The sequence below is a fragment of the Ostrea edulis genome, chromosome 8 (assembly GCF_947568905.1).
Source record: "Ostrea edulis chromosome 8, xbOstEdul1.1, whole genome shotgun sequence".
NCBI lineage: Eukaryota > Metazoa > Mollusca > Bivalvia > Ostreida > Ostreidae > Ostrea > Ostrea edulis.
In genome coordinates this window covers 46,472,301-46,489,184 of record NC_079171.1, presented here as the reverse complement: position 1 = coordinate 46,489,184, position 16,884 = coordinate 46,472,301, and the positions used below count along the sequence as shown (strand labels likewise).

The 16,884-nt window shown below is 34.5% G+C and overlaps 1 protein-coding gene across 1 annotated transcript in view; it reads right to left on the bottom strand.

The window, feature by feature from the left end:
* LOC130049716 (neurogenic locus notch homolog protein 1-like) overlaps nucleotides 1-16,884 on the bottom strand; it is a 60,858-nt gene extending 43,974 nt beyond the window's left edge. Inside the window, exon 1 of the mRNA XM_056147661.1 lies at nucleotides 16,816-16,884. Coding sequence (XP_056003636.1) covers nucleotides 16,816-16,873 — 58 coding nt within the window. The 5' untranslated portion in view covers nucleotides 16,874-16,884. The remainder of the gene's footprint in view (nucleotides 1-16,815) is intronic.

Below are 16,884 nucleotides of genomic sequence, written 5' to 3'. Positions count from 1 at the left end.
TCAGAACAGTGGCATTGGTGAACACATGCCTCACCAGGAGAAGATAACTCTTCCTGCTGGAATGAAAAAACTAAAGTGTGGAAAATGATGGCTGCTGACCTTGACTCACAGTCCTTATCAAGGTCATCTTTTCTGCAGATATGGAAGAGATCCTTCCGAAACGTGACTGTTGTTAAAGTGAGTATTACTTTCATATCCCAACTTACTTGAGTAGAACTAAGATGAATTCATTTTGTGGACAGGCTTGTTAAAACTCATCAAAACTTATGCCTCAAATATGTCTGTATTGTAAAATGAGATATTATTTTATACGTAAAATTTGACCCCTTTCATCAATTAATTCTCTGTTGACAGGAAAATCCTTTTTCAAAGTGTAAAATTCGACCCCTTTCATCAATTAATCCTCTGTTAACAGGAAAATCCTTTTCAAAGTGTCATATATGTACCACTCTACACTTTGCATATGAAAAATGTGGGAGGTATGACAGAGATGGGAAGAACCTGATCCTTGACAGAAAGAAACAGCACTGGGATTATGTGAGGTAATTATCATCTAAAATTAACAATTTCTACAGATTTGCAAGCCTGAGTTTCTTTCAAGATCTTAGTATGATCATGACTATGCGTGTCATAAATACATTGCAGGAAGCAAAAACGAAGCTTTCTATCAAAGGAGGGAAATATCTAGAATGCATCTCAGCAAATGCCTAACTATCATTATGGATGGAATGGACCAGAAAATCCAACATCCCAATTCTCTATTCAAAATCCAGAAATTCAAAACAAATTGCAAATCTTCAACAAATCAGGACTCATTTGCTGGGTGTACTTGTCCACCGAGATTCAGGTTGTTAACAGCAAGCATATATGTATGGAAACACACACACACACACACAGAGAGAGAGAGAGAGAGAGAGAGAGAGAGAGAGAGAGAGAGAGAGAGAGAGCAATATATAAAATGTAACAGAAATTAAGTTCATATGATTACATGATCTTGTAAATGCTATATCTCCTATCGAGATGAAACAGCAGCCCGGAAAATTGGATATGACTATTTGATCTACTGCAGTATCCCCATGATTCCAACCTCAATCTGACAGTCTTACTAAATATTTTACTTGATAAGAAGACTGAAGATTAAGAAATTTCTTCAATTTCAAATAATGGAACCAATTACACATTAAGTGTAAAACTTTTATTCAGAATTACCAAGAGAGTTATTCAATGATGTACATGTATTTAGGTTGTCACATATACATTTTAGTAGAAATTTTACTCGAATCTGTACTGATCATGTATATTTTTTCAGACTTAAAGGCTAGGAAGGGAATTACACCTACAAACTGATAGTGCTTCAGACAATAAAAATAAGACAATCCTTGGCTTCTTGGGAATATTGGTACACCTTGGACATTTTGAAGAGGTAGAGATTCTGTGTTTTGGAAGGATACACAATTATATGCTTTTTAATGAGATGTCTTTTAAAACTTCATAATGAACAAATTCGTTTACCTTGTAGTGTTATCTACACATGCGTCCAGTTGGACACACCCATGAAGACATAGATGCCATGTTTTCAATTTTTTCCAGTCTGTTAAAGGCTCATATAATGACTGTAGAAGGTAATATGATATATATACCTATTGAACACTGTGAAATGTATTTTTGTTAGGACGTTGTAACTTTTATTCAGTTTGTGAGTAAAATGTCCGGAGTTTACACATCGATAAATTCTTCAAAAAGAATGTTTAATCCTATAATCAATGCATGATATGATTAAAAGTGATTCATCATCTTAACTCTTGGAATAGGATTAAAAGTTATAAAGCAAGATATTTCCTATAGAGTTTCGTTCTATCTACATATTTGCTTGATTCATTTCAACACTTGAGCTTTATAAAGGAAGGGAAATTTGTCAAGAAAGTATGGAATTTCAAGAAATGGATGATAAACCATCTGGTCGATAACCATGGTCATTTAAATTAATCCCAATCAATGGAAATCAATTTGAATCATACAAGCCATGGGAAACATGTATAAGAAAGCAGATTTATTACGTACATGTATTTACGTTTATCACGAACATGCACTCTAAATTCAAATCTGCTTTCTTATACATGTTTCCCATGGCTTGTATGATTCAAATTTATTACCATTGATTTTCAAAAATCTTCTCTACAACTGCACACCTTTAAGAAAAACTAAATGCATTGTGATGCAGAGCAGGAAGTCCTCTTCCAAAAGTTGTAAATTTCATGATCCTCGGGGTAGCGGTTCTGACCCTAGGGCGAGCCAAATTTACCATATAGAGTTTATGTGTAAAACACTTAAAATGCATCTTCTTTAGTGTTATTAGCATAGCCCTTGGGAGTAGTGATATTTTTTCACTCAGGTGACCGATAAGACCTGTGGGCCCTTTTTTAACATACATATGTATTCCTCAGGTGACACAGGTATACATTACACATGCTTAAACAATAGACTCATTTAGTGAAAGACTCTGCCTGTATATATGAATTTCAATGTCATCTAAGTTCTACATTATTTTGATTCATTGATTATGAGATAATCTTTCTCATCACATGTTTACTCTTTTATCCATTGGATATGACCTATTGCATAAGCATTGATTATTACACTGTTTAGATGTTCATTTTATTATATTGAAGTATATTAAAGCATAAGTCTTTACTTAGATAAGTTTTCCCTTGAAGAGTTTGGCGAGGATAGAAAGCCAAGCATCTGCAGCTGCATTACAAGCAGTACACCCAATTCCGAACACCCTTCAGGAAATGGATGATAGGAGCAAAAGAAAATCTTTGGTATGAGTAAGAAAAAAGGAAAATATGCCTAAAAATAATAACAATATATAGTTTCTCAGGCAAACAATTCCAAATCTTCTCAAGAAAATCTTTAGATATGAGCCAAGGTGACTCAGGGGAGCGCTGTGGCCCATGCACCTCTTACTTGTCATGTATATATTTAAATGGAATAAGCATTGCAATTTTTATCTTTATGGAAATAACTTCAATTGTCTTACTATTAAGTGTAAATTATTAATTATTAACGCCTGCACATAAATAAATATATTTTCAATGATTATTTGATTAAAATTATACTCACAATTATATTATAATAACCTTCTTAAATGTTTACATGGAATCTATAACACAAGATTGTCGCGAGGTCAATCTAGAACCTGTGTCATTAAGTTTGTACAATACAAATGTTCCAAAGTGAATAGCATGACTTTTATTAATCAAAATACGTCACTTTGATTTCAGGTATACACTGGTGGGTACATCAACCCTAAAAGAAGGAAGACGCATCGCTGATCAAATGGAATAAATAAACATCAACTCCTCATCACATTGCAGTCTTCAGCTTGTGTATTATATTTTGGAATGAATTTTCCATTTTGGGATTGGGGGGGGGGGGGGGATGGGAGGGTTTGGTTGATTTACTTTTGAGATGATCATCATTACTACAACTTACCAACTCTGATGTCAAATACAGACATAGATCGATTTTGAACTGGCACAATAAAGGCATTGGCTGATTATAAAGTCAACCAATAAAGGCATTGGACGACTATGGAGTCACTCAATGTAGGCATTTGCTGACTATTGAATTGCCCAATGCAGGCATTGGCCGACTATGAAGTCGCGCCATTCAGACATATGTTGACTGTGGAGTCGACCTATGCAAGCATTTGCAGATTATGGAGTCGATCAATGCAGGCATTTGCCTACTATGGAGTCGCCCAATGCAGGCATTGGCTGAGTATGGAGTTGTCCAATGCAGGCATTGGCCGACTATGGAGTCACCCTATACAGGCTTTTGAATTGTCCAATGCAGGCATTGACTGACTATGGAGTCGCTCTTTGCAGGCATTGACCGACTATGCAGTCGCATAATACAGGCATTGACCGACTATGGATTTGCCCAGTGCAGGCATTACCTGACTATGGAGTCGCTCAATGCAGGCATTGTCCGACTATAAAATGAAACAATACAGGTTTTGGTAGATTATGAAGACAACCAATAAAAATAGAACAATGCCTGTTTTGAGAGAACGTTGGTTATACTAGCTTCTGCATTAACACAATAAATTTGGACATTGACGAACTGCGAAAAAAATGTTGTCTAAATTAACTACATCAGCGTATACATGGAATTTTGGTTTAAGATTTCGTCAATGCAGATTTCAATATTGTAAATGTGAAAATACTTTTGTAAAAAATTCACCGCTTTGTATTTAAAAGTTAATCATTTTATCAAATCGTCTATATTTTACTCATATTTACATTGCTGAAAAAAGAAAATATTACAATTTTGCACGTTGCACTATTTTTTTTTACAATTGTATCAATAGGATATTTACAATATGAGCCTTAAAATACGTCATTGAAATAAAAAAAATAGATTGGACAAATAAAAAAAATAGTTCACACTCCGTTTGTGAGAAGAATGAACAGACTCAGGTAAACTCATTGACAATGATACTGATGAATAAAGCTATTTTGAATAGTCTGACAATATAACCAGTCTTGCGTAGAATTATGTTTCTTTTGTTCACTTATTGGGCAGTGTCTGGTACATGCAAGTAGTCTTCTACTGCAAGTTTTATATTCAGTCTTTATATAGTACTGATGCATATCAACATGTCTTCCTCTGATGGGGAGATCATTTTCATTGCACATTATAAATTTAAGGATTTTAGTAAAAGTACTGAAATATTGTCTTAATGAGTGTTACATTCTGGGTGTGGAGGATGAGAAAGTTATGGAGTCAAATTTTGATCTGAAAAGCATTGCGTTTTCGAATATTAGGACGAGGAAATAATTAACGCCAGCGAAAAGAACCCAATACGCCTATCTCGTAAAATGAAATCATTCATGGAAGCGAAAATAATAAATCAAAATTAGGATATGCTAATAAAGAAAACATAAAAAGCATTGTGAAGAAATTTTGGAAGGTGCCTCTGAATCCAGCAAAATTCAAATACAGTATGGAAATATGTCTTGCGATATAGAAAGGCCTGTCCAATGGGATTCAAAAACTGAATCTTACGAGCTGAAGCAGATAATTCTACTAAAGGGAAATATCGTTTTTAAGTGTTTCAGTAATTTTTCCGATATTTCTTTTGATTCTTACTTGTAGGAAATTTAAAATTAAATTTGTATCTCTTTGACAAATGTATTGTCTTTATCCTATTTTCAGTCTACCTGTAGACGTCTAATAAGTTACTGGGTTTACCTGGCACTGTCCAATAAGTTGACAATTACTGTCCATTATTTTTAAGAACGGACAGTATATGTCCATTCTTAAAAATAATGGAGAGCAATTGTCAACTTATTGGACACCTACAGCTAACATTTTCACTACAAGTGAACTTTCTTCTATATAAAAGACAGAAGATTGCGTAACAAAAATGTTTTAATCAACTCTAATAAAATTCACAATGCCTAGGTTTCCTTCATACATGTGAAAATAACTAATATTGCATGTAAAAAAATGGAAAATTAATGTTGTCAATTAAGGAGCACCCCTTCCATGCGTTGAAGCGTTGTATGACTGAAATTAGGTAGTGCTGCTAAAACCCGGAACCGAAAACAGAAAATATTGTATGCAGTGATGTGATGAGGAGGTCTGCATTTTGTAAAATCAAAAGGCTTAATACGAAAAGGGAAAGCAGAAATTACAGAGATAACTGAAATTAATATCCAGAATCCACCGTTTACAATATTTCATACTACTCCATAGTGTAAAACGTATACGGTACCAATTTTGATGCACCAGAAAACCACCAACTTAACAAGGAAAAATATGACGCGAGAGGCTGTGGATCCCATCGTTTTCCCGGTTTTGCCCCCCCCCCCCCCCCCCGATAGTGACAATATGTTGTTTCACAAAACAATCGATAACCATACTGAAGAATGAAAAACACTTGATTTATAATCTAAACCATTTTAAATTTTATATCCCATTAATAAAAGCCCCCGAAAAAATAAAACATTGTAAAACATAAAACAATTTTTTCAACAATTTTAACCCCAAACATTGCCTTTCTAAATCGACCTTGCTTTTATTCGAATTCGATATTTATAAGATAATTCAATTTGAATTAAGTCCTACACCCGGTATAATATACATTTATGTATCACATACAAATTAAATGCGAACGAGTCCAGTGTGTACAAAAGGTTTTCCTCATTTGGAATGAATCTATGTGAAAGTTCGGATTAGTGTTTAACCCGAGGAGATACAGGAGATACAGCGGGGAAAAGGCTTGAAACAGAACCAATGAAAACTAAAGTGAAACTTGTGATCCATAGTGAGGAATTAACACACTTATTTCATAATATATGAAATGGCTAAAAGGCTAACAAAGAATGTATTCTTGAATAGAATTATAGGGTATATCATTATCAATCTGAATGTTAAGATACAAGTATTTGGTTTAATAATAAACTACCAGAAGTCCTTCATACTAAGTGGAAATGATAAATCAAACACAAAATGTTTAACTTGTCAACTTAGTAAGATCATGAATTATTGTAGTTTTATACATACGACACTCCCTGTGGTATGTAAATACATGTATGGTATTATGTGTAAATACATGTGCATGTGTGTTAATGGAATTTTTGCCGGGTGGGTGCATATAAATCCCGTGTGTTCGTTTCATTCTCTACCCATAGGTGTCGCTACTCGCTAACACATCTGTCAATGCCAAACTTTCAAAATTCTTATGAAACACTTTTTAAATTCTTATACAAACGTTTACTTAGCCTAATCAATGTATGATGCAGAATGTTTATATTAATTTGTTTTATCGTTTGTAAACAAATTCTCAGAATTTTGAATTCCATGTGCCATATTTTCTACATTAATCAGTCTAATTCTTAAATTCCGTTCCTCTTCTGTTCCGTTCCACATTCGATTCCACGTTTTAGCAACATCCGATATTTATATCATATACACGTATAGTATCATCAGTATATTTACTCGGGATTGTTCATAACCCCGTGTTTTAGCACATTCAGATTTACAGTCCCTGAAACGTTATACTGTACCATTTTTCTGTTCGATCACCGTTCGTTCACCGTTCGCTCACAGTGCGTTCACCATGCGCTCTCCGTTCACAGTTTTGCGTTCAGGGTTCGCTCACCATTCGTTCACCGTTCACAAAGCATTTAGCGTGCGCTCACCGTTCGTACATCGTTCAGTCTTTTCATTGTCATTCGGAACACCAAAGTCAAATGTAATGGACTTAAGTTTGATACTGCTTTTATCATCTCATGTTAACGTCAGATCAAAATATGATCACTTGTACTGAGTTTGCAATATCTCTCACTTGTGCGCAAATTTCAATCCGATTATAAAAACACTATTCAGTTTACTATGATACTTAGGACTAGACAAGCCATTGAATACGTTTATTAAGGATCGAAAAAGAACAAACATTCGGAAGGTATCGCATAAACAATACATTTCTCACATAAACACCAGTGCGAGACCGACTTTACCCGTGCGAGACAGTCACATGATATTTTCTGTCATACACTGTTACGACGTCATTGATTTTGACGTCATGTATTTTCTATGATTTACATTGCAATCATACAATTATAGTGAAATAGTTTACATTGTTTTCTTTAAATTTAATTTGATATTGCTGTTTGATGGAAACAGTATTGTGGTTCACAGTGACAGTTACTGTTCCATTCTGTGTAATGTTCAAATGGGGAATTTGATAATTTTGATTTGTTTCAAAGGTCCTGAATTAATGCACTAACCTGTGGATAATATGCCATAAAAATGAATTAATTCTTCATTATTGCTTGACAGACGGGGGAACGAACAGACGGAGAAGAAACATATAGTCTACTTCGGTTTTACAAACCGTACGGACTATCAATGAAACATTGTACTGCGAAATTATGAATGACCCGAATCACTGATCTTCTCATCACATCTTAACAGCCGTAGTATTGAGTCGCCGTCTCTAAGTAGACAAACTATTTTCGTCGAGTCCTTAAAACAATCAATGTTACGCATGTACAATTCTTTTAGTTTTCCTCCAAATTTCAGAGTTACGAAATTGGTTCTCTTTAATATACGTGTAACTGTATTTCAATATTCGACATTGACTTAAAAATGGACGTTGGTGAATGTTGTATGTAATTATATAATATCAACTGAACCATCATTTATAGTCATCTTAAAAATCATCATACCAAGCTTAAGGATTATTTCAAGTGATGGGTAATGCAAAGGAGAAAATAAAAGTTATCAATCTCATAAGCAATACAGACCAACTTTCTGTCAGTTTTCAAACTTCCCGGTAGTGTTTATTTGACACGTAATTATGATATATGTATAAAATACTTTAACTAATGCAGATAGCTCAAGTACATACACCAGTTTTCCAGTACATTTGAGTTATTTTCAATTGTTGACGTCCGTTTTGCATATATTCAAGACTTTCTGCATCAATAAAAACATTAACACATTTAACTGAACACATGTAAATCAAATTTGTAGGATGTTATTGTAGACTTTTGTTGTTGATATTTTATGTTTCTGGTTATCTACATTTTCCACACGTAGAAAACAAAAGCCAAAGACGGACTAATGCCAAATAACTATGATGTTCAAATTACACCATGTATCTAACTTGAATTTCACATGCGTCAATACAGGTAAGCAAATTCGCTAACGTTTGAGAAGAACATAATCTTCATTGACGGATTTAGTGATGGCACATCAGGAGCCCCCCCCCCCCCTTCGCAAGGTAAATTGCGGTATCTTGTTTCGAAAAATGTACTAACCGATAAAATAAACACTACTTTCTCCCGGAGAGATAAATGCAAAAAAATCCTTTGATTACTTGAATTACGTTATTGGGAGAACTTGATTTAAAAAAAAACCCAAAAAACAACTAAGATTTGGATCATTTTATCAATTTCACCTTATTAAAATGATAAAAAATATTACGAATTACTTATTAAGAGAACTATTTCAAGCTCCATAAAATCTGCAAAATTCAGGAGCTTCCAAGGGCCTCGCACCTTGGACCCCCACCAGGGCTTCTCCTGAACCCACTGCCTCATAAAGAGCCCTCCTCCCTCCCCCGTAACCACAATTCCTAGATCCGTCCCTGATTTTGGCATAGATTTACGATTTTATTTCTTATGTGGTATGATTAATTGATTGACTCTTGTTTAACGTATATCTCGAGAATTGTTCACTACTATTGAGACGTCTTTTATGCGGTAAGTACACATAAACCCAGCAGTTGTGGAAAAAGTATAACATTTTCATTTTGTAATCACGATCGGTCTTCATTTGCTGTAACATCACGATATAAGGTCATTACATCCGAAATCCCTTTCCTTAGATTGAGAAAATCCATATTTTAGGAACCCTCGAAATTGCGACAGATACTTTGGAAATTGGTGATATTTTGAACTATTCATAAAATGCGTGTCATTTATAAAGATATATACATGCATACATATATACAGGTATTAAGTGATAGGCCGGACGTGGAACTGGAATAAAAAAAGTTTACAATCCGTCAATGACAATGAATTTGAATGATATGGGATATGCTTACTCTTCCCACGCTTCTGATCCCACCATTGGTATGTCTAGGAGTCCGTTTTAGCCCCCTCTTACTTTTGTATTTTTCATAATAATTATGAGATTGATTACCCTGTGCGTTATTTTAACATTTACAAAGAAATGGAGTATCATGTATCCTATTACATATTAATGAAAGAGAGAAAAGGGGAGGGAGAGAGAAACTTACCATACGCTGTGCTGTATATTACACACAGTAATAGCTGGCATATGATGATTACCATGGTAACAATTCCCCACTCTGCAAGAATAGCAATCCTTCTTCACAAACAACGGCTAAAAAGGAAACTAACCCCTATTTATCTTTGGTAGCATCACACACACGCGTGTTCATGTAAACAATTATGTCGATGTATAATTTCTCCAAGTTGACTATTTAAAAACCACTTGATTGCGTCACAGAGACTTCTTTTGTATGGAAAACTCTTCGGAACAAGGATTCCCCAAGTTTTAATAAGTATATGTATAAATATCTACCAGGTAGGGAAGTTGGTTATTTGTATCAAGGGCTATATATATAGACATCATAGGCAATGGAAGCAAGGTACTGTTTTTATATAATCGGCTTTGAGTGCATATTGCTTAATGTTCCTTTCCAGAATATCCTTGGAGGAAAACTAAAAGAATTTTATATGCGTAACAATGATTGTTTTAAGGACTCGACGAAAATAGTTTTTCTCATAAAACTCGAAAGGGAGAGAGGGAACAGGCGGATCATGTTTTAGCCCAATATATCGGACGTGTATTATCATATACCGAATACTTAAATAGTATACGTCAAAAAACTGTTATCAATAGAGTCTGTAGATAGATTAACGCTGATATCGGTTGTCTCATTGTGGGTCATTCATAATTTCGCAGTACAATGTTTCATTAATAGTCCGTACTGGTTTGTAAAACCGAAATAGACTATAGGTTTCTTCTCCGCCTGTTCGTTCCCCGTCTGTCAAGCAATAATGAAGGATTAATTTAATTTCTGGCATAAAACATAAAACTGGAACGAGTGCGGAAGAGTGAAAGTATACTTTGTTTTGATATCAGAAATTTAATGCATAAAACACAAATGTCTGGATTATCAACTATAAAAATTAAAGGAAAATTGCAAATCACTCACCAATATCAAATAATAGAATAAATCATTTCTATTACTACAAAACAGAACTATTGTTTGGTTAAAAAGTTGGGAGGAGAGAAGTTATGAACCTGTATACATTCTCTGTACATGTACTAGTAATGAAAAACGAGAGCTGGAACATGTACAGAAATGAGGCAATGTCAATTATATTTGAACTCCCAACCATAACCCCCTAACCCTAAACCCCCGAAATATCATTTTATCGTTTTCAAGTTTGTGCAAAAGCACCATTTATTATCATTATTCTGTCTCTCTTGACAAGAATTTTATACATGCACATTTCAATGCACATTCCTGGCCGAATCTCAAACTCAGATATCTCTGATTATTTCACGCATATACTTATGAAAGACATTACCAATAAATGTATTTACTCAATTCCCCAAATTTGAGACTTTTATATCGGTTATCTCTAATATTAAGATTTATTATATAGCTAATAAATAGTATATTATAAAATCTGCGTAAAACCTAGAGAATGTTAGCGTTCAATATCCTAAGAATTTATTGAACGCTAACTTTGCATTGCGTAATTCGTATGCGCCCGAAACATTCCGAATATGAGCGTTCAATATTGACGTTACCGTAACGACGTAAACAAACCCAAGCCAAAATGGCAGACGGCGGACCGAATTTGACAGAGGCGGTATTTGACATCATGCCTCAAGATCTTGCCGACTTATTTCATAGTGATTTGCCGTTAACTGAGTCGTCTGCATCTGTGGACAGAATCCACATGTTTATAGATGACCAGAAAAAAGAAAACACCGTAAAATCGACCAAAAGGGATATTAAAATTTTCACGGAGTACCTATTCGGACAAGGGGAATTCAGATTGATTGAAAACATTCCACCAAAAGAATTGGACGTTTTATTATCAAATTTTTACATCGATGCACGAAAGAAGGACGGTAGGGAATACGAGCCAGGATCCTTACAGTCCATTAAGTGTAGTTTAGATAGATATCTCCGTGACCATGACCGGGATTATAGTATGAGGGATCGGATTGTTTCGTTGTCTAACCGCACTTTGAACGCCAAGAAAGTATCTCTAAAGAAAGAGGGAAAAGGACAAAAGCCAAATGCTTCACGAGCTGTGACAGGAAAGGAAGAAAACATGATGTGGGAGAAGGGGCAGCTGGGAGAAAAATCACCTCGAGTTCTTCAGTTTTCACTATGGTTCTTTTTTATCAAATGCTTTGGACTACGAGGTCGACACGAACATAGACAACTTTGCTTTGGTGATGTTGAACTTAGAAGTGACCCAGTCACTAGTAGAGAGTACCTTGAATTTAATGAACGTTTGACGAAAACAAGGGATGGTACTGGTAATGAAAACATGAGGAAAGTCAAGCCAAGACTATATGCAACTGAAACAGATCGAGATCCAGTTGAACTCTACAAACCATTCAGAAAGCGACGTCCGATGCAGGTAAATTCGCCCAACAGTCCATTCTACTTGACATGCATTCCTGAATCCCGAATACCTCCTGGTGCTGACATTTGGTTTTATCCTAAACCAATGGGGGAAAATTACTTATGAAAACTTATGTCAATGGCTGCTAAGGAATGTGGCATAGAACACAAGACAAACCATAGTGTGCGGAAAACTTGTGTTAAAACACTTAGGAAAGCCGGAGTTGCACGAGATAAAATCAAACATATTACGGGCCACAAAAGTACACACACATTGGAGTCGTATGACGATGGCTTGTCAGACGACGAACAAATTATGATGTCTGATATTCTGACAGGAAAGGATGAAGCTAAGCCATATGCTCTCGGAGCACATGCCCAGGGAAAATATTCGTTGGATACAGTTCCTACCACAGTTACAGAGAATGATGCTCAATGCCCTCAATCCACTCACAGTTCTAGTCTCGGAACAGGGACACTTTCGAATTTGTTTGGTAGTGGGACTGTTCTTCACAACTGCACATTCAATATCAAGGTCAACATGGCACAAGGATTTCAAAAGTGAGACCAGTTTACAACTGTGATCTCTCTATGTGTTATGATTTATTGTCATAAACTGTGATCTCTGCCACATTTGTGACACTGTGATATAACACTTGATGTTTCATTATAAATAATTTCTCTGTTTGTGTTGCATATCAAATGTTAAACTTGTTAATTAAAATTTTCCAATTATATTTGTTTTATTGTTATCTACATGTCATAAATAATGATGTCCCTATTCACAAAATCAGTTTGTTTCATGCATCAATGACGGGTTTAATATTGAACAGTTAAGAAATGCATGTTGATATTGCATACTTTCACCTTAGATGCCAATATTGATGAATTCTCGTCTATTTTGGTGTATTTTGAGTGAAAAGGGATATAATTTAACAATTAAATACTTTAGCTATATAATAAAAGGGTTATTGAACTTATATTGGTGAATATTGGCACTCGTTGGCTGTGGAAATGCACTCGCAAGCTCGTGCATTTTCACAGCCAACTCGTGCCAATATTCACCAATATAAGTTCAATAACCCTATAATATTGGGTTTTATGTACGCTTCTGTCTCCCTCATATATATATATATGGGTCGAGCTCTGTGATAGAGTTGTTGTCGATCTTCTGCTCAGATTTTCTGAAGAAAAGATGATAACCATTACATAATCTATATGTAAAGCACATGTTTCTTTGTTAAGTAAACCAAATGCCTCCATACGCAGTTGTGTTAAGTAAGACCATAGAAATATGTCAGGAAAAAGGCGTTAATAAATAGATCAATTTGTGACAAATTCTGTAAACACAACCCTTTTTTTTTACAAAAACAATATGTATATATCATTAAGTGCATATTGACCTCTTATACATTTTTCACCAGACCGACAGTCTCTACAATAACTCTGTCTCACGTGATCAAATATCAAGATAAAAACGTATCGTGTATGTATAAATCGTTGAATTGGCACGATATCCAGATATCATTGCAAGTTGAAATTACTATAACTTCAAAGCATATTAATTTCTTAATTTGAAAAGTGCTGAGAGCAAGTTTATTGTGAGTTGTAACATGTCTAAGTTTTGCATTGAATATGCAAGATGCCGCGATTTTTGCACATACGAAGTTGATTCTAGCCTGGAAAACATATTTTCTGTTGAAGCCAGATCTTGCTTCCCTAACTTTCCTTTGGCACTGAAGTTCATATGACACATAAATCAAACATCTTTCACTTAAAAACCTCGGGGTGTCGTGCCAATGATGAATTTTTTATGTACGAAAATCCTGTTTATGCAAATGAGTCCATTGTGAAAGTAACTATACGTGTAGATTAGGGGCGATATCAAGATCACAATATAATATGGATATTAGTCTAGCATGTATGCTATATAAAGAAGGAATTGAAACTTTTTCAATATCAAAGAGAATTAATATAACCCATTTGACAGAAACGTTTACGCCATTGCAGTTTACTGTTTGACAGCGGTGGTAAATAACGAAACAATATTTTGACATTTCCAACCACAAAAGGATAGCAGATATGTACGTCATGACCTTCGTCATGACGTATTTTTCATTGTGACGTCGTGCAATGTGCCAGTGCGGTAAAGTATATTTATGTAAGGCACTGGTATTAAACATTTTATGGGGAAAGCCTTAACTCAACCGCGTACCAACGTAATTGTAAGGCAATTATCTCGCTATCACGAAAAATAAATACCCGGAAATTGTGATACCATATTTTACGAAAGGATCATCCTTTTTTTTTTTTTGGTTCGAAAGAATTATTAAGGCATATATATATGCCGGGGAAAATAAAGCCGTGTTCTTTTACCATTACAATCATGTACGCGTCCGTATAATCATGCATTTGGAATCAAGGGCATTGTACTTGCTGATAACTTTGAAAAAAACTATACATCAAACTATGTTTACTTGTTCATATTTATTTATATCACTTGTGAGAAATGCATTACAAATTTATCACACATTTGAATTAATAGGTAAGGGTATCTAAATTCACGGTACTGTTGTGATGGAATGATTTCGTATCATATTCACAACACAGGATAGAAGAACTTTCCGATTGTTTTCCCAAGCCATTACCAGATTTCCAATATACATGTACACAGTGTCTTTAAGATCTGTTAAAAATTAAAAATAAAAAAGATTTTTCAAATATAATTAATGACTTTCATCTAACCAAACAAATATGAGGGTACTTTAAATATGAATGATTTTTCAGGAATTAATTTCTGAAAATTTTTCTTAAACATAAATTGATATAAAATGTGCAAATGGTTAGACAGTAAAATAGGTAATTTAAATCATAAGGTATTGACCGAGGCACATTCTATATTTATTGTGTTGATAACATTTCTGACTGTATGGATATTGCAAAATTTGTTCATGTCATGCTATGGAAACAATTATGTATTGATTCCTCAGAACCTGATGTAGTGTTGAATTATCCGCATTTCCTCGAACATTAGTATAGCATGCGTACTTTGTCGTTTGTGTTCTCGTGAATTATTGTTTTGCTGAGCATTCTAACAGAAAGAACTGAATTAAATTATGAAGTACATATGTTCAGCAATGGTAAATGAAACCCAACAATAAACCTCGGGAATCAACCTTTGATTTTTTTTTTGTGGAGTTTGGGTGTGCATCTACTGGGGTTCAAAAATACAGTACCTACTGCATAAAATATATACAAAACATGTTAAATTCTGTCTAAACTTTTCATATCTATGACATGGATGTGTGGACTCATACTGTATCTTGCTTGCAATTATACACAGTGGTAGGGGTAACCTTAATTTTAAAAAAGAGGTTGTTATCATAGCTACATTTAATTATAATTTATTTTTGTTTATGTTCTGTTTTTCATTTCGGGAGAGGTCTGAACTCATGGCCCAAACGCCCATGCAATTAAACACTGATGATTAAAAGGGAAATTAATTTGATAGTTAAAAAAATGAAGTTGTCATAAAGTGATTTAATTCGAAAATTGCAAACATTTATATGTAGGAAACTAGTCTTTTGAAATTAATATTTGAATTAGCAAATCACAGTGTATGTAAAAGAACCTTTAGGCGTACGTTGATAAAGTCTCTGTTAGAAATGACATTAGGTGATGATTTGAAAATGAAACTAGCTTTCAACAACTAGACTGACAATCGCCAGTATTACCAGTTTTTAAATTAAAACCTCAACTAATTCTTATCTTATTATGTATTTAAATACCCTTATCTAATCCTTTCTGACATGTACACATTTTTACAATGTCTGTCGTTTTGTGAACGCTATAAAAGGAAAATGTTTCTTTTCGCAAGTTTTCAACTCTTTCAAATGAGTGTTATTCACCATATCAATTTTCTATGTATATCCCAATATTCATCGATTATGTCATCAAATCATCAGCAGGTTTTGTACATATTTTCCTTTTTTACTATTGATCTTCAAGCCAACATTGTACTTCTATATTTTGATTTTATGAAATAAATAAGCCAATACCTGCTCTACTTGCTAAACATGGCAAAAGGTCCCAATTTATTAATTTTTGCAGAAACGTTTTTACGTATAAAACGTCTCGGATGAGATGGATTTCAAAACAACTTGTTCAGCGACTTCCTAAGTTTGTACCCTATTGTTAATTTTGTTTTCAATACTTTATCAATTGAAAACAAGAATCGGACACATTGTACGTTGCGGAAAAAAATTCCAAAAGGACACGCCGTGGATCATCTGTATTATCATTTCTCATCAATTATAAAAACTGAGTCATAGGATTTCCCATACTTTACAACTGGAAAATACTTCATACCTCACAACAAGTACGTATTAGTAGATCATAGACAACCAACGGCTACATGGACAAATTTTGATGGATGCTTTGAACGATAAATATAATCAAGACAGTACATACCGTAGCAATATATAAATCACAGTGAGAAAATGAAACAGCCAACAACCAGACAGACGCACAAACAGCGCCATAACATGATACGCCATGTCTAATGACGGGTGTATAAACACAAGGAAAATACCAACATAACACTGTGTACATACCGTAGCAATATATAAATCCCAGTGACAAAATAAAGCAGAACCAATACGGAACGGCCATTCCGAACAAGG